Below are 18,490 nucleotides of genomic sequence, written 5' to 3' on the forward strand. Positions count from 1 at the left end.
CTCTCCAGTCTCACTTCTCTTATACTAACTTTTGCTCTCCCTGCGCTAGTCAGACTGGCTGCCTTTTTGTCTTGTGGATGTGCCATGCCTCCATCTTACGCAGAATCTTTGTCGGTTCTCTCTCCTCTGTCTGGAATTCTTTGCTCCTCTCCTAATCTGGTTACTGACTCCCACACACCCTTCCAATCACAGCTCAATGAACACTTACTCCACAAATTCTTCTCTGACTCTCTTGACTAGGTAATCTGAATGATATTTGCCCAAATAGTGATTTACCTCTATATTTCTTCATTTTCCAGAGTTGTAACTTTACATTTATTTCTGTGCCTACTTGATGAATGTGGAGAGTAGGAGCTATGTGTGGGCCAGCTCCCTACATAGTACAACTGGTTCCCAGAAGAGTGCTTGGTACATTGTAGAAGCTAATGAATATTTGTGCAATATTCATACAGGGCAGAGATTGTTCTGGTGTCGGGGATCATACTTAGATTCCATAGGGAGTAAATGTAATGCATAAAATTTATGCCGTAAGTTAAAATCATTGAAAGATGCAACAGTGTTGATGTCAGCTTTCGATTGTGTAACAATTAATAGCACAGGCTAATTTGCATTTGGACAGGTATATGCCGTTCTTCTGCTGGAGAATCCTGTGGGACCATAGACTACCCATAAAACTTTGCTTCTGTGGTTTAGAATTGTAATTGTAAGACTTATACATATTTGCAGCCCTGGATTGTGGGAGCAATTGAGCCAGCTTGTCCCTCTATTAGCCATCAAAATTTTCTGCTCAGTTTAGACTAGTCAATTCTTTTGCAAAGATTGTTGTCCAGTTTTATTTTTTTTATTTATTTTTATTTTTATTTTTTATTTTTTTTTGAGACGGAGTCTCGCTCTGTCGCCCAGGCTGGAGTGCAGTGGCGCGATCTCGGCTCACTGCAAGCTCCGCCTCCCGGGTTCACGCCATTCTCCTGCCTCAGCCTCCCGAGTAGCTGGGACTACAGGCGCCCACAACCGCGCCCGGCTAATTTTTTTGTATTTTTAGTAGAGACGGGGTTTCACCGTGGTCTCGATCTCCTGACCTTGTGATCCTCCCGCCTCGGCCTCCCAAAGTGCTGGGATTACAGGCGTGAGCCACCGCGCCCGGCTGTTGTCCAGTTTTAATCTGAATTTTCTAATAGCTTTCAACCACAGCAAAACTTAAAAACAAGACAACAGACTTTTAAGATAGAATAAGAAGACTATCTATGGTGTTTTCTTACTTTTGTAGTGTATGTGCTATAGTTATTGCTAAATGATACTACAGAAAATGACATGGTTAATAATTGTCTAATATCATACATAATCTTAGGATTATTCTGGGAATAATGTTAAATTGAGTGATGCCAATTCTGCATAATGAGAAACTCTGGATGTACATACAGTTTCAATCAGTTCTTGATAATTAATTACTTCAGGAAGCAAGAATGATAACCCTCTATCACTTATCTTTCAAATCTCACTGTTAACCTCAAGCCCTCTTATCTTCATCAGGGCTAGGGAACAAGGACTCATAGAATAATTTCATGAAAAGATAGATTGTACATTTATATAAATGTAACTACTGTATTACAATTAAGCAATACACACACTGCTGCTTTGTGTCACCAGCAAAGCAAATAAAATACTACTCTGCTTCTTACAGTTCGGAGATGAGTCCCCTGGAGGAAAAGCCATAGTTTGTCTTTAAGAGATCTAAACTTTATTGTCCAATTAATAGTGAATGCTATTAATAACATTAAAATTCCACTATGAATTAGACCAAACAATTCAATATGCAAGGCATAAATAAATTAATTCAAAGTAATTTATTATAATGCTCTACTTCTCTAAATGTGGTACTTATCATTTTTTTTGAGGAAACATGGATATTGTATTTATTAGACAAAGGCTTTATGTCAACCATCATCAGCATATTTAAAAAGCTAGAAATAAAAACATGAACAAAAAGTAAAGCAAATGAAGAGAACAGTTTCCCTAAACAAAGTATGTCAGTAAACAAATAATTCAAAAAATAAACAAATAGAAATTCTGGAGCAGAAAAGTACACTAACTTCAATAAAAAATTTTACTAGAGTGATTTAACAGTACATTTGAGCAGGCAGAAGAAAGAAGTGGTGAGCTTGAAAATGGATATTCAAAAAAGTATACCAAAAAGTCATTTAAACCCCAAAGAAGGAAGTAATGGAGAAATTGAGAAGCAAAACTTCTAGATTTCCTAGAAGTCTCAGGTCATCATGCAGTTATAAATAGTTCAAGGCATCAAGTGGAGCATGGCCTAAAATTAAAGCTCTATATTATGTGCTGCCTGGATGTCTGAAATCAGGAGGACCTCAGATGATCTAACTGCCAGTTCCTCCTCTCAGTGGATATGATCCTCTAGCTGTCAGTTTTTCCTATCTGGGAAACATAGTTTTTGTTTATCCCTAGGTTGAATTTTCCTGCCAGACCACAATTGTTGAAGCCAGTCAATCACATCTGCTGCAGGAACCAGGTCTTATCTCCATAAATGTGGTTCTTATCCGACTTCCATCAAAATAACCTATTGTGCCAGTTCTTGTCTGACCTCTAAACTCCTCTTTCTTCTCTCCACCTGCCAGACCTAATGAATCAGGATCTTGATAAGCAGGGCATAAACCTCAGCATTTTAAACAAGCCTCCAGGGTGATTCTGATGCCCAATAAAGTTTGAAAACCACAGAATGATTTGTAGGGACTGAGACTGTTGAAAGATTTGTTTCTAGTTCTAGGTTTTTTTCTGCCAGGGGGCAGTGTTCTCTGAAATATGGCTGGGTTAATAAACCATGTTGGAAGCTAATTTTTCAGTCTTTCTTATGCACTTCTTGTTTACTGAGCCAGCCACATGGGTCCTTATTACAAAATCTTAAACATCGTAGCAAGTGAACCTCTGGTAATTTAGTTTTCTTACAAAAGGTTTTGGACAAATTCCAGTCATTTTAATTGAATTTCTCAACCTACTTTATGCATTATCAGGCTTTTTTGTTTTTTTCAGTTTTAGGTAATGAGGGATAATTTTATTTTGTAGTTAATTTGATAGTCGAGGTAGGGACTTTGGTCATCTTGGTCATTCTCCTGACAGTTAATTTATAACAATAATCTTGCAGTAAAAATCTGTTTAACTGTGGCAAAATGATGTGTGTATGCACATGTGTGCTTGTGTATGTGCATGTATGTATGTTAACACGTTCCTTATGCACGACAAGCTGGTAAAAGACAAAGTTCTTTGGCAGAACGGTTAACAGAAATAGTGGCTGAGGGCTGGGAACGGTGGTTCATACCTGTAATCCCAGCACTTTAGGAGGCTGAGGTGGGCGGATCACCTGAGATCAGGAGTTCGAGACCAGCCTGACCAACATGGTGAAACCCTGTCTCTACTAAAGATACAAAAATTAGCTGGGCGTGTTGTCATGCACCTGTTATCCCAGCTACTCGGGAGGCTGAGACAGGAATCATGTGAACCCAGGAGTGGAGGTTGCAGTGAGCCGAGATGGAGCCATTGCACTCCAGCCTGGGCAACAAGAGTGAAACTCCATCTCAAAACAAACAAACAAACAAAAACAAAAAACAAAGAAATAGTGGCTGAGGTCAACTCTTTTGGATAATGGGTAACAAGCAGATGAACTTGGCTATTACAGCTTTTCCCCCTGCACAGATAGTCTGCATATAAGAGAAAAATAAATGGATGATATTCAGCTTCTGAACTCTTTTTTCCCAAGGGAACCCTCATTGTCTTCTAGCTAGGTTTATACAATATAATCAGACAAAGTCAAAAGTTGTTAGACTCTGGCGAGGGAAAAGAAGAGGCTGTTTTTGTTTTTGTTTTTTGAACATTTAGAGCACTGTGGCATGTCATGAAATAACAGGATTGCCTTGATATTTTTCTTTGGGGTTTATTGTTTTCCTCTATCATGGCAGGCTTGCATCTTGAAATTTAACATAAATTATAGAAAAATCTTACATGGAGTTGACATCTTTTATAAGCCTTGCTAAATACCCTGCTCCAGATTTGTTCAGTATGGCATACAGACAAAAGCAAGACGCTGACATATAAAAATGTATAAGCCTGTCCTCTTTGCAAGAGTGCAAAACTAAAAGGATTTTAGAAAGGCAATGAACAGTTTGGCAGTATATATGTTTTCTTCTTTTCAATTAGGTATTACTAGATTCTAAGAATCTATAATGAAACCCAGGCCTACTATACAACCCCCTATAAACAAGTTTTTGCTTTTGTGCTATCATGTTTTATTTGAGCAGAGCCACTACTCTGTTAGTAATTTGTTGCATGGTAAGTCTCGTATTTGTTTACACACGAACACATGCGCTGTGCAAGAAAGATGGTCTCTGGACCTGCTGAGGAAGAGGCCAAAAACAAATCTTCCCTCATTTGAATCCTGAAGGCATGTAATATTTAAACAACTTTCCGATTTAGAGGCCTTGATTTTTTCTTTTGAAAGTGTGCTGGTTGCCAAATTGCTTAGTAAAGAAACTTTAGTAGCCACAATAGCCTCAAAGGACACAGTACTTGGTGGCTACATTTAACCAAGAAATAACTAGGGAAACAATTCTTTACATTTCAATTATTGCTGCCATTGAGATTTCCTTCCTAAATTCAATTGCTAATAAAGCTTCCCAGGCCATCCCCTTCCCCCCACACATCCGCGTCTCAAAAACCGCCCCCCTCCCCACCGTGCCCCGCCGCTCCTCCCGCCCCCCGCCACCCCCCCACCCCCTCACCCCCCCTGCCACCCCCCACCCCCCCACCTCCCGCCCCAAACAAGCTGACAGTCTTTTCGGGAAGAAGAAGAAGCAGAGACTGAAGTTATTTTGTCCGTCCTCCCAGGGCAGAAGGACTTTATGCTGCGTGGCTGGCATTTCCAGTATTTTGATAAAAGTTACTTCTCTAAACTTGAACGACAGCATGGGGAAAATAATGTTATCTTTTATGCTAGTTACAATTTTGCGAAATTTCATCATGAGAAACTTTCAAGGAGGCAGAAGTAGCTGAGAATATGATACTAGGGACAGGGTCGCTCAAACTGGCAGCAAAATAAATAGATAGGAAAGACAGGAACGTTATTAGGTTTATAAAGGATAAAACTTTCCTTGCTTAAAAAAATAAAGCGGTGAGGTTGACGCCATTGAATGACTGCATTGTAAACCTTAAAAGCTTAAAGCTGGTTTGGAAAGCCCATGCACTGCTCTGTTTCCTTTTTATCGGATGAAATGCATTTGGTTTCTTTTTGACAAATCATGTTTTTGTGAGGAAAGGAAAATGAACATGCACTGTTATGGGCCACGGCAATGTAAGAAACCCTCCTGTTGCCAGAGGATACCACATGAAAGTGTCTGTGGGTTAGGGGAGGGACCTGTAAGGGGGCGGGGATGGGGGGGGTGGGATGAGAGCTTAAACCTCTTATGCTCAGAGCTGCGATTTGTGAACACCCTGTGATGTAATCAAGCTCTGGACAAATCAGAGAAGTCTGTCAACCTCCCAGGTGGGATTGCTTACAGTTAATAGACTAAACCCGGAGCCCCAAGCCAGTGCACTCCGTGAAGGCAAAGAGAACACGCTGCAAAGGGCTTTCCAAGAATCCTCGACATGGCAAGGAGGAGCTCGTTCCAGTCGTGTCAGGTGGGAGAACGGAGGAATGACAGGGGACATGCTTGATCTTCAGAATCAGTGACTGACTGGCATTCTCCTTTTTGTTGTGCAAATTAAGATAGCACCTTATTATGCAATTTGGAAGTGGTAGGATTGGGTGGTGATATTGAAGCCATTTGAATCGCCTTCGTGTAATTTGATTTAGTCTTGTCCAGCTGTATTTGACAACTTGATCTCTTTATTCTCTTAGATAATATCCCTGTTCACTTTTGCCATTGGAGTCAATATCTGCTTAGGATTCACTGCACATAGAATTAAGAGAGCAGAAGGATGGGAGGAAGGCCCTCCTACAGGTAAGTGTCGAAATGATTTGCATTTTCAATTCTTTAAAAATATTGCATACCGTGTAATCAATGTAAGCTTATTAAAATATTTATCTTTAATACAGTCTTGCAGTATAACTAAGTTAGTCCTAAATTTCTCTGAGTAAAACCACTTATGTGTATAATTCAGGTGGAAGAGTGTGGTTTTCATTAGAGAACATTTATGATTGTCTCGTAACTGGCTGTTTCCATTTTTGTACTCAAATTTGTAAATGTTAGGATACAATTAAAGCTCTTGTTCACAGACAAGGCTAAAGTAGAAGTGGTGAGAACAGGTGTTGGTTTAATATTGGAGCTACCCAAGTCTGATTTGCTGTCACATAATATAGGATGTTGTATTTGCCACCAGAAAGTTCTGACATAGGAAAAAGGAATGGAAGTACAAAAGGCAGTGAGCTATCTTTATGAAACTTCAGAAATTGAGGACTTTAAGATTTACTTAAAATTGAAAAACCATAAAAGACAGGAGGTGCTTAAAGAGTTTTCAAGATTGATTTGTCCTCATTGTGTTTTCTTTTGGCAAAGGAAAGATAAGTTTTAATAGTGTACCTTGACTTAATAGAACCAAAGTGAAAGAGTTTCTTTTTACAATACACTACACGGTAAGTAGTGTTCCCATATAGTGTTCTCATAAAGGAGCTCCTTGTGCAGACAGAGGGGGCTTAACTGACCAGGTCTTAAGTAATGAGTTGGTTAATTTCCTGGAAATTGGAGCTCGTGATGGTTTTAGAAATAAAAAATTACATTTTAAGTAGTGGGCACTCTAGGGAGCAATATTTTCTGGACTTTTCCTGACATCCCAGCATGTTTGTCTGTCTTCCTGTGAATTTTGTGTTTCTCTGTATTTCTTGATCTGACTGTTAACCATCACGTGCCTCTGTTTAGCCAGCTTGAAATTTTATTATTAACCAAGTTAGGACACATACATTGATGGAATACTAAATCTTCCTTACATCAATTAAGTGACTTTTGAATCATGCCAGTAGGTTGAAAGAATAATATTAGAAGTGAGTTAGTGAATTGAAGTGGGGTGTGGCTGGGGTGAAGAGTGAGAAAATAGATCATAAAACTTGCAGCCCCAGGGAGCCAAATGGACAAAATGAGCCGTCTTCTGTTGGGGAGGCAGAGGACAGTGGATCACTGAGCTAGAGAATGCTGTTTTTATTAGTAGCAAATGCTCTCTTCAAAGGCCTCTTTTTCACTCCCATTAACACTGACTGTGACTGAACTGACAGGGGAATCAGATCCTTAGCATCGTCATGTGGGAAAGCTAACAACTTGAGAGCCAACTTCTGGTTCTTTTCAATGAACACTAAAGGGATTTTTTTTTTTTTCTGTTTCCTCTTAATATATTACTCTGGCTAAAACTGAGATTGAAAGAATTAAATGCTGTTTCCTTAATGAATGCAAAATTGAGTCACTCATTATTTTTAAAATTGACTTCTTTTGGAAAATGGTCATTAAAATCCTAGACTGGTCCCCTGGAGTCCTGTAACTTGCTGTGTGGTGGTGGGGAAGTCACTTGTGAAGTCTGTTGCCTTAGCGGTACAATGAGGAGCAGACTTAGATGATTTCTACTTTTCTTTCTGGATTAAAAAAAAATCCCAGGAATTATTCTGTTTCATTGCCTCTTGAATGTGTGTGCTCACTACTGGAAAACTTGAAAAGTATAGATTGGATTTATTAGTCTTTGAAAATATTTTGTGTATAGTAAATTATTTCCACATGTTATAAGAACAGCTATACGAACTAATGAATAAATGCCACTTCTAGAAAAATAATATAGTCTATATTATAATTTGTAAACCTAAAGGGTCTTAAGTATGCACACGAATTTGCTCCTTGAATTATTTAATTATGTCATTGGTTATTTTAGGCCTTTATGATATCATCTAAAATAATTTATTAAACTTTTAACTATGTGAAGCTTAGTCTTAGAATACAATGCAACTTAACTCTGAATTGTATGGTTTGGGTATGCCTGAACACTTTTTAATTTTTCTTTTGATGTAGCTCATCTGCTTTTTAGGAACTGTGGTTGATTTCTCCTGACTAAAAATCAAAGATGTACTTAGTAAACTAGGTAAAAGCATACTGTAGACAGTGGAAATATCTTTATCTTTTTAAATGCTGCATATGCTTAGAAAGGCTCTCTCTCAGTTGATACATGTGACTGGTTATTCTGACAATTAGAAAAGCCTTCCCATCAGAAAATACTGGGTGAATTTTATAAGCCTGTAAGAAGAAGACACTAGGAGGGGAGGCAGCCATGCCCATTTCCAACAACACTTTTAGGCGCCAAAGAAATCCTGGGAAGCTCAGTGCTCCAAGAGTGCAACAAATAGAAGGAACACAAAGGGTATTGATATATGGCTAGCTTTGGATTGATCAGAGTGAGATTCACCATTCAAAAGCATGCAGTTGTTTAGTAACCATAGCTTCTCAGAGTCCTCAACAATAGCTGAGAATGTTCTGCACACATGGATACCCTCGCTGCTGTACTATGGACTGGGGTGTTAGTTTCAAGGCTGTGGCAGTGCAAACAGACTGTTATAATTAATTAACTAACACACTTGTTATCTGGATTTATTGTTAGGATAGGAAATAATGGCTGAACAGGATTTTTTATACCAGGTCATAAAAGATTTATAGATTTATTAGGAGACATGAAATGGGAAAAGCTACTTATAATTCTGTTGGGTAAATACAATGGGCATTCAGGTGAATGAGATAGTGAGATGGCTAGAATAAATTTTCAAAGAAAATATAAACCTGCGATTTAGTTTGACATCTTTGTCTTATATGTCTGAGGTGGCCCACTTGATTTGCCTTTAAGACTGCAAGAGAATTTATTTGTCTACAGGTGTCTGCGTACTCATGTGTGCTTGCAGTGTGTATGTTTGTGGTGTTATGCAGGAGTCTATTTCATTGAAACTTGTGATTTAGAAACTGTCTCCAGGTGGAAATAGAATATCCTCTTTGATATGTAAGTACTTTAATTATTAAAAGACAAAAGAAAATTTGTGAGCTTGTGAATAGCTGGCTAACAGAGACTTAAAAGCTCAGTTTAATTCATCCTTGTTTTTAGTGGCTTGAAAGGAAAGTTGAAAAGTATGTGAATGAAATTCATAGGTTCATATGAAATGTAGACTGTCTCTAACAACTTTATGGGTAAACCTTTTCTTTGAGACTCATAGGGAAATCAGAAAATGGTACTAGGAGTGAGAAGGTTTATGTTCATTTGATAATTTTAGAAATTTTGCTCTACAATGAAAAGCTGTTTAAATGTTGGCACAGGAGAATGTAGGAAACTGTAAAGGGGACATAGATCAGCCATTTGCTCGGTGAGCAAAACTCTGTCGTGAGGAATATCCTCTCATGGGGCTTTATGTGAAATTTCACGTAGAAATTAGGGAGTTTAAGTCAATGGAATGAAATTATCTGAACTGGAAGCTAAGGAGGGTACAGATTTTTCAGTGCTTGGTTAAATGGAGCTGTAGTGTAGTGATTTTTCATTTATCTGAAAACTATAGAGACTCCTCTATCTAGTTTACATACTCAGAAACCTCAGTCTTCCATGAAATTCAGCCTAGATTTTTGAATCAATAAAATCAGCAAATATTCCCCAAAATTATATTTTGAAAAGAACTTCTAAAATTTGAAACCTATGTACAAAAATTTGAAAAAATCGTTTGTTAATGAAAAACATACTGTAGTTACAGTAAGATGATCTAAAATTTTATCCAGGCCTTTGCTAACTTATACAAGGCCTAGAGATCTAATTTTCCAACCAGGAAAACGGGGATAAAGTTGCTTTTATTTATCTGAAAAAGTTTTTGAAAATGCCTTTAAGGCTGATGAGAACTGTAAGGTGTTAAGTGTATGATAATGCATTTAATTAATCTTCAATTAGGTTTGAAGACCAGTGTTTAAACTTATACCTTATTGAGATAACAATACCTTTAATTTTAAATGACAACATTTCATTGTTTGGTAGCAGATGTGCAAATCATTCAGATTTATGCTACTGATGACCATTCAATTCTATTTAAGTGGTTTAGATGTTGAATTAAAGTTTTTCACTTTTAACTTCAATTACATAGAAATCTTTTTTTTTCCTTCTAGTTTGTGAGCTCTATATGAGGACATTGTATGTATGTATGTATGTATGTATGTATGTATGCATTTATTTTTTGAGAGAGACAGTCTCATTCTGTCACCCAGATCGGAGTGCGGTGGCGTGATCTCAGCTCACTGCAGCCTCCACCTCCGAGGTTCAAGCGCTTCTTCTGCCTCAGCCTCCCGAGTAGCTGGGATTACAGGCGCCCGTCACCACACCCGGCTAATTTTTGTATATTTAGTAGAGATGAGGTTTCACCATGTTAGCCAGGCTGGTCTCAAACTCCTGACCTCAGGTGATCCACTTGCCCCGGCCTCCCAGACTGCTAGGATTATAGGCATGAGCCACTGAGCCTGGTCAGGACATTGTATTTATAAATGTTTTGAAAGCACGGGTGTTTAAAAACTTCCCAGGTGGACCTATTTATTAAAAAAAAAAAAGTTTATGAAATCTGGCCTAGCAGCTGTGAAGAGAAGAGTACAGTGATGTTGCAGTAATGGATGTTTATAAAAAGTGATGTCTTTAGGAAGCAAAGATACTGACATGTAGGCCTGTATGTAAGCTTTATTTACTACAAGTGAGGTCAGAAGCATCAAGAAAAAATGGCAAATTCAATACAGAAAAAGTATGACCAGAAAGAATGAACCATATACTCCAGAAGAGACATAATACAGTATTAATTCTAGAGCTGGGCAGCATCTTGAATGCCACGCACACTGTCCTCTGCCTTGCCCTGTGGGTTATGCTTCAAACGGGGCAGCAGACACAGGGGAACTTGTCCTGTTTTAACGCTCTTGAGAAAAGGAGGTGGTATAACCACAGCTGGTAACACATTTTAAGGTTTTACTCTCACTTTCAGGAAACACCTGGGCTAAGAACCAAGGAGAATGGGAGGAACAGATAGACAGCAGTATCATAAACAGGAGCAGACAAAGCTTAGAAGAACCTTCCAGCTTTAGGCTAAGCTAAATGTTTCCAGACTTAAATACTGCCTCTTCTATTGGCCATCATCCAGATTTGAGTATTTGCATCTTGTGGGGGGGATTTAGAGGGAAATATGATTGAGCCTAAGATGAAGTAGTGTTTTGGCTATAACTTTTGTCATCGGTTAGGCTCCTTCCAATAATTTAAATCATTATTATTATTATTATTTGTATATTATGGAACAAATGGCACTAGAATTCTTTTTTCGTGGTTGTTTTTTGAGATGGAGTTTCACTCTTGTTGCCCAGGCTGGAGTGCAATGGCATGATCTCGTCTCACCGCAACTTCTGCCTCAAGCGATTCTCCTGCCTCAGCCCTAGCTGGGATTACAGGCATGCACCCCCATGCCCGGCTAATTTTGTATTTTTAGTAGAGACAGGTTTTCTCCATGTTTGTCAGGCTGGTCTCGAACTCCCGACCACAGGTGATCGGCCTGCCTTGGCCTCCCCAAGTGCTGGGATTACAGACATGAGCAACCGTGCCCGGCTGGCACAAGAATTCTACAACCCTACCTCTTTATACATATTGTAAGATGGAATATTTTAGACATTAAGTTGACTTAAGTAAAAGTAATTGTACCTGTTTCTGTCAGAATTATGAATTTGAATGAAATAAAGTACGTTTTACCTTGGTGTTTCTTTAAATCATGAAATTATGCTTTTGTGAAAAATAAGAAATGCATTGCATTGTTGTTATACATGTCATATATGTACATATGTGTATTTTAAAATTTGAGGTCTCTATTTTTAAAAAGAACACTATATAAAACTATAAACATTTGTTTTTCAAGATTCTGGAATTGACTTGCATCTTTGAAGTAAAATAATATCATTTTTAATGGTGTTAATTAGTTAAACATGTAATTTATAAGACAGCAACAGAATTTGAATCTCATAAAGGTATTAGCAAATACCTCATAAGAAATTCCAAGTCTCATACTTATCACATATTTCTGCCTTGATACATTTGAGAGTACTTTTTGTTTGTTTGTTTGTTTGTTTTAGTTGTTTTCTGAGTTTTTATGGTGATCTCAGTAATGATGAAAAGTTTGGGATACCACAGGTTCATTGATGTTTCAGTTTTCATCCCACCTCTCAATAAGTTATGCATCTGAAGTGCTTATATCAATGTTCTCTTGATTTAGGTCAAGTAAAGGAAGACAACAGATTTTAAAGCTCAGACTTCTAATAAATCAGATAATCTTTCCCTATTTGACCTTACATCAGGTACAATAAAGAGAGAAGTCCTAAAAACTTCAAATGCATGCAGGAACAAAGGACTAAGGGATGAGCAGAATGTTCAGATAGATGGCTTGGGTGAGCCTAGAAATGAGATTTAACATCATTCTCCTGCTTCTTGCTTTTTCTTGATTTTAAACACCTTAGCCTGGGTGCAGGGAGAAGGACAGGGAACGTGGACACTCCAAGTATACTGACTTGATTTTTATCAACTACATGAATGTATTATCACCCCAAAACTATGTACCTCTATTATTCATCCATAAAAAAATGATTAAAAAAAGAATATAAAGGTGGATTGCAGAACTCCTAGGAAAACAGTTGGGACTAGAGCTTGTCATGAAAGAAGATGGCTGGGATGGAATAGACCCTGGAAAGGCAGAGTGAATATTCCACTCTATTGTTCTATTTTATTTATTTGTTAATTTAATCATTTTATTTATTTATTTTTTGTACACTCAACTCATCAAGATTGTCTTTTCCATTGCACACAGCAGTGTGTGGCATTACTGAGGTGTTACCATACACTCGCTCTGTTTAAAAGAGTTAGGCCAGGCATGGTGGCTCAAGCCTGTAGTCCCAGCACTTCGGGACGCCGAGGCGGGCGGATCACGAGGTCAGGAGATGGAGACCATCCTGGCTAACATGGTGAAACCCTGTCTCTACTAAAAATACAAAAAATTAGCTGTCTTTACTAAAAATACAAAAATTGCTGGGTGTGGTGGTGAGTGCCTGTAATCCCAGCTACTCAGGAGGCTGAGGAAGGAGAATCCTTTGAACCTGGGAGGCAGAGCTTACAGTGAGCTGAGATTGCACCATTGTACTCCAGCCTGGGCAACAAGAGCAAAACTCCATCTCAAAAAAAAAAAAGGAATGAAAGACACAGGGAAGAGATGATTATGATGAAGGAAAGCAAGGCGCGTGGTTGCAGGACAATTTCAAATGCATACAGGAAAACCGCACATCTGTAAACAAATTGCCTTTAGATCTCTTTGAAGTATCTCAGCTATCAGCATAGCTAAGCTTATTTATTTAAGCTTATTTATTTAAGCAGCTCATGGGAATGAATTCTACTGAAAATTTACTAGATAGATGTTGAAATGAGTCTATCTAAGCGGTATCCTTAAGGAATATTCTATTGTAAGTACTTTCCTTATATTTATTTTTACTGTAGGACTTTCTCTATTTTTTTTCATTTTTTTTTTTTTACTTCTCAACCCCTCCTGCCTCCATGGTTTCTTATGGTTCAGCATGCACTGTTGATAGGTTGGTCAAAGACAATAGAAAAATGTGGTTTATGGACCTCTGCATTGGAAATGAATATTATTTTCTAAACTGAACTGGTATGGTTTGTATGTCTTTCAACATCCTAGGAGCAACCATGCAAAAGTGTTTCACATCTCATGGTCTGGTCAATCTGTTTGCTTTAGTTGAACTGATCTGATGCCTTAAAGCCTGGGATTGGATGACTCTGACTTTAATGAGGACAAAGGACAAAGAATGTTCAGATAAATGGCTTGGGCGAACCTAGAAGTGATATTTAACATCTGTTCTCCTCCTGCTTCTTGCTTTTTCTTGATTTTAAAAGTAAGACATATGAATTATAAAAATGAAAAATTCATAAGCATGTAAATAAGAAAAATTATAAATCGCATGTCAATAATATTTGTTAGGATATTTACATATATTATGTGGTATATATTTTATACATAGATACACAAGCCCACATGCACATATATGGTATATATTTTGTACATATATACACATATCCAGACACACATCTATTATATGATATATATTTTGTACATATATACATACCCACACACACATATATGGCATGTATTTCATACATATGTACATATACCCACACAGACATATATTATACACTATATATTTTGTACATAAGTATACGTACCCACACACACATATATTGTATGGTATGTATATATAATGAGAGAGAAGGAAAGAGAAGGTAAGTAAGCAAACAAAAGACCATGCAAATTTGTAGAATGTTAGAAATTTCAAACAGGAAGGTAAAAATCTTCTTCCTCTCTTTCTCATTTTTCCTAAATGTAATTCCATAACCTGTTTCTTACAGAAGGAAAAAATTTATTCACACCTGCATTTTAAAAATGTGACACAAACTTGGACATTTTCTCCCTCCTTCTGCCCCACTCTGTCACTCACTCGTCTCTAGTTCTGGCTCTGTTTTTAGTTCTATCTTCGTTTCTATCCTTATTGTCCTGTTTATCTCTATTTTTAAACACAAAGTCTAATATATAGCACTCTACCCTGTATTTATTCTTTAAACAACTTATTTATATCTTTTGTAGATCTCTTCATATTAGCCTACACAGATCTGACTCATTCTTTTTAAGGGGTGTGCAATAGCCCACTTATGGATATAGTGATTCTTTCTTTCTTGATGGGAAAAACAACTTTGGTTGATTTCAGGGTCTCTACCTGTAACAAAAGGGCTGCAATGAACAATGGACATTTTTTTGTACATGTAGCTTGGCAAATTTTGCAAATATGTGTAAATGGTAAATTTCTAGTAATAGAATTTCTGGGTGAAACATTTATAAGCATTTTAAAATATTGATAGGTCTTTCTAAATTACGTTCTACTTTACAAAAATTTTAATTCCTAGAAACATTTATGAGACTGTTTATATTTTCCATTTATCAGAAATTGTTTTGTATATTGAGATGAGACTCTAACTTAATTATTTCTAGTCCCTACTTACTGATGGGGCCCCATCCACAACATTAATCTACATATTTTCTTTTCTTTTTTTTTTTTTTTTGAGACGGAATCTCCCTCTGTCGCCCAGGCAGGAGTGCAGTGGCGGGATCTCAGCTCACTGCAAGCTCCGCCTCCCGGGTTCAGGCCATTCTCTTGCCTCAGCCTCCTGAGTAGCTGGGACTACAGGCGCCCGCCACCTCGCCCGGCTAGTTTTTTTGTATTTTTTAGTAGAGACGAGGTTTCACCGGGTTAGCCAGGATGGTCTCGATGTCCTGACCTCGTGATCCGCCCGTCTTGGCCTCCCAAAGTGCTGGGATTACAGGCTTCAGCCACCGCGCCCGGCCAATCTACTTATTTTCTAGTATCAAACTGCTTTGATTATTTAACTTTAGAATATACTTTGCTATCTAGTCTTTATCAAATTACTTTTCCTTTCAAGAGGTTTTCTATTTTAAAATATTTTATTTTTAAATAAACGTTTAATATTTTTTCAAGTTTCATGAACTCTCAATATTTTTGGCTGTGATTGCATTGTCTTCAGGTTTGTTTGGGAATAATTAGTATTTTTATAATATTGATTTTTTTACCTTTAAGGTAGTATGTCTTTCATTTTAATTAGATCATATATATGTGTGTGTGTGTGTGTGAGAGAGAGAGAGAGAGAGAGAGAGAGAGAAAGAGAAAGAGAGATATCTCGGCTCACTGCAATCTCTGCCTCGCAGGTTTGGGCAATTCTCCTGTCTCAGCTCCTGAGTAACTGGTATTACAGGCACCTGCTACCACGCCGGGCTAATTTTTGTATTTTTAGTAGAGACCAGGTTTTACTGTTTTGGCCAGGCTGGTCTCAAACTCCTGGCCTCAGATGGTCCACCAACCTCAGCCTCCCAAAGTGCTGGGATTACAGACATGAGGCACCTTCCCCCACCTTAATTAGATCTTACAATTTTTTTTTTGGTAGAGTTTTCTTATGTTCTTCATGTAGGTTCTACATACATATGATTAAATTTATACCAAATAAAATACCTAGCTATTTTATCATTTAGGCAGTACTGAGAATGAAACTTCCATTTAATTTTGAAACTATATTGTGTGCATATTACAAATTTGTGGAATTTTTATCTCACTGAATCCTTTTTTCTCCCAAATTTTAGTTGATTCTTTTGATTTTTACATACACTTATATCATGTGAAAATATTGATGGAAGATTTTTTTGAGAAGCCGAGATTGTAGAGCTTATATTTGTAAAACACCAGCTGAAACTGTAAAAGTCTTCTATTTCAATCTCATATATTCGGTCTGTTCTTGGAACATTTGAGCTGAATTTTCCTTGCAAAAAGTTTTGGATTTTTAAATAGGGACATGCTCTCTTGTTTCTAAGGATATAGATCAAGGTACGTTCTCTGTGGTCATCGTTAGCACCCATGGGGCACTAACCATCACAGATTTGCAGTAATAATAATTATAAATAGTAATTGAACCAATCGCCAACACTTGTTACTCTTTCTATATGTCTGACATGCGGTTAAGTGTTTTCCATGGATTGATTCATTTAATTCTTATTTCAACATAGAGTTACTTTTATGAGTCCCCCACTTTACAGATGAGGAAATCGTAGAACAAGGAAGTTGGGCAGCCTGCCCAGGGTACGTGGCTAGCAAGTAATGGAGCCAGTCTTCTCCTCCAGAGTCCACTGCAGCATCACACCACGCAGCTTCCCAGTGCCACCTCTCCGTGGTGACACGACCACTCTCCAATCCATTGTCTTTGCCTCTTGTTCTTTGCAGTGCTATCAGACTCCCCCTGGACTAACATCTCCGGATCTTGCAAGGGCAGGTGCTTTGAACTTCAAGAAGCTGGACCTCCTGATTGTCGCTGTGACAACTTGTGTAAGAGCTACACCAGTTGCTGCCATGACTTTGATGAGCTCTGTTTGAAGACAGGTATGTAACTAATGAGTCCTCTCTACCTTCAAGTAGATGGCTGAAAGGCTGCCTGCTATTGTATGCATCCTGGAGTGGCCACCCTGCTTTGATCTATCCAGATTGTGGGTTTCAGTTTCGTTTGTTGAATGATCATTGGTTGTATGAAGAGCATACCCTGTGCCAATGACCATTGTTTCCACACAAGATCCAGCAGAGCGAGGTTCTTTGCAGCTGCAGTCATGATGTACTGGTTTTGGAAATGGTTTTTTTTTGTTTTCGTTTTTGTGTCTTCACCGTCTTCCTTTCTATCTCTTGCTGTCAATTCCCACATTCACTGCTAGGGCGTGTGAGCTCAAATTGCGTATGTTCTTTTTTATTATTTATTTATTAAGCGACAGCGTCTCACTGTGTTGGTCAGGTTGGTCTTGAACTCCTGGCTTCAAGCAGTCTTCCCACCTTGGCCTCCCAAAGTGCTAGGATTATAGGAATGAGCCACTGTGCCCAGCCTAATTGTGTACATTCTTTTCTTTTCTTTTCTTTTTTTTGAGACAGAGTCTCGCTCTGTCACCCAGGCTGGAATACAGTGGCATGGTCTCAGCTCACTGCAAGCTCCACCTCCCAGGTTCACGTCATTCTCCTGCCTCAGCCTCCCGAGTAGCTGGGACTATAGGCGCACACCACCACGCCCAGCTAATTTTTTTGTATTTTTAGTAGAGATGGGGTTTCACTATGTTAGCCAGGACGGTCTTCATCTCCTGACCTCGTGATCCTCCCACCTCAGCCTCCCAAAGTGCTGGGATTACAGGCGTGAGCCACTGCGCCTGGCCTGTGTATATTCTTTAAAAAAATTTTTTTTCTTGCTTAGCCAGCTTCTAGCATTTGTTTTACTTCATCTTATTGTATAGTAACTGTTAGTCTGCCTGTCATTCCCTACTGTCTGTGCAAATGGAAAATTGTTATGGAATTCTGTTTGGAGTTTCATGCTCTGGGTAGCTCTAAAATCTTCCTCCACACTTTTTATGACTTTCTTTACATTTTTTTTTTTTTTTTTTTTTTTTTAAAAAAGGTTTTTTTTTTTTTAAATTTATTTATTATTATTATACTTTAAGTTGTAGGGTACATATGCATAACGTGCAGGTTTGTTACATATGTATACTTGTGCCATGTTGGTGTGCTGCACCCATCAACTCGTCATTTACATCAGGTATAACTCCCAGTGCAATCCCTCCCCCCTCCCCCCTCCCCATGATAGGCCCCGGTGTGTGATGTTCCCCTTCCTGAGTCCAAGTGATCTCATTGTTCAGTTCCCACCTATGAGTGAGAACATGCGCTGTTTGGTTTTCTGTTCTTGTGATAGTTTGCTAAGAATGATGGTTTCCAGCTGCATCCATGTCCCTACAAAGGACACAAACTCATCCTTTTTGATGGCTGCATAGTAT

General features: G+C 38.2%; 1 protein-coding gene and 1 non-coding gene across 11 annotated transcripts in view; one reads left to right on the plus strand and one right to left on the minus strand.

Annotated features, from left to right (window-relative positions):
- Window positions 1–18,490, plus strand: part of ENPP2 (ectonucleotide pyrophosphatase/phosphodiesterase 2) — a 125,177-nt gene that overhangs the window by 31,165 nt on the left and 75,522 nt on the right. For 6 of the 10 annotated variants that reach the window (XM_050802092.1, XM_050802094.1, XM_050802093.1 and 3 more), the window contains exons 2-3: window positions 5,909–6,011; window positions 16,914–17,069. In XM_050802092.1, the coding sequence (XP_050658049.1) occupies window positions 5,909–6,011; window positions 16,914–17,069 (259 nt within the window). Of the gene's footprint in view, window positions 1–5,537; window positions 5,689–5,908; window positions 6,012–16,913; window positions 17,070–18,490 lie in introns of those variants that run through there. The other 4 variants (XM_050802099.1, XM_050802100.1, XM_050802101.1 and 1 more) reach the window with 4 other exon arrangements.
- Window positions 12,835–12,912, minus strand: LOC126961916 (small nucleolar RNA SNORD55/SNORD39). The gene has a single exon (XR_007728496.1). It is a non-coding gene; the product is annotated as a small nucleolar RNA SNORD55/SNORD39 (small nucleolar RNA).

This window comes from Macaca thibetana, chromosome 8 (genome assembly GCF_024542745.1).
Source record: "Macaca thibetana thibetana isolate TM-01 chromosome 8, ASM2454274v1, whole genome shotgun sequence".
In the NCBI taxonomy this organism is placed as follows: Eukaryota; Metazoa; Chordata; class Mammalia; order Primates; family Cercopithecidae; genus Macaca; species Macaca thibetana.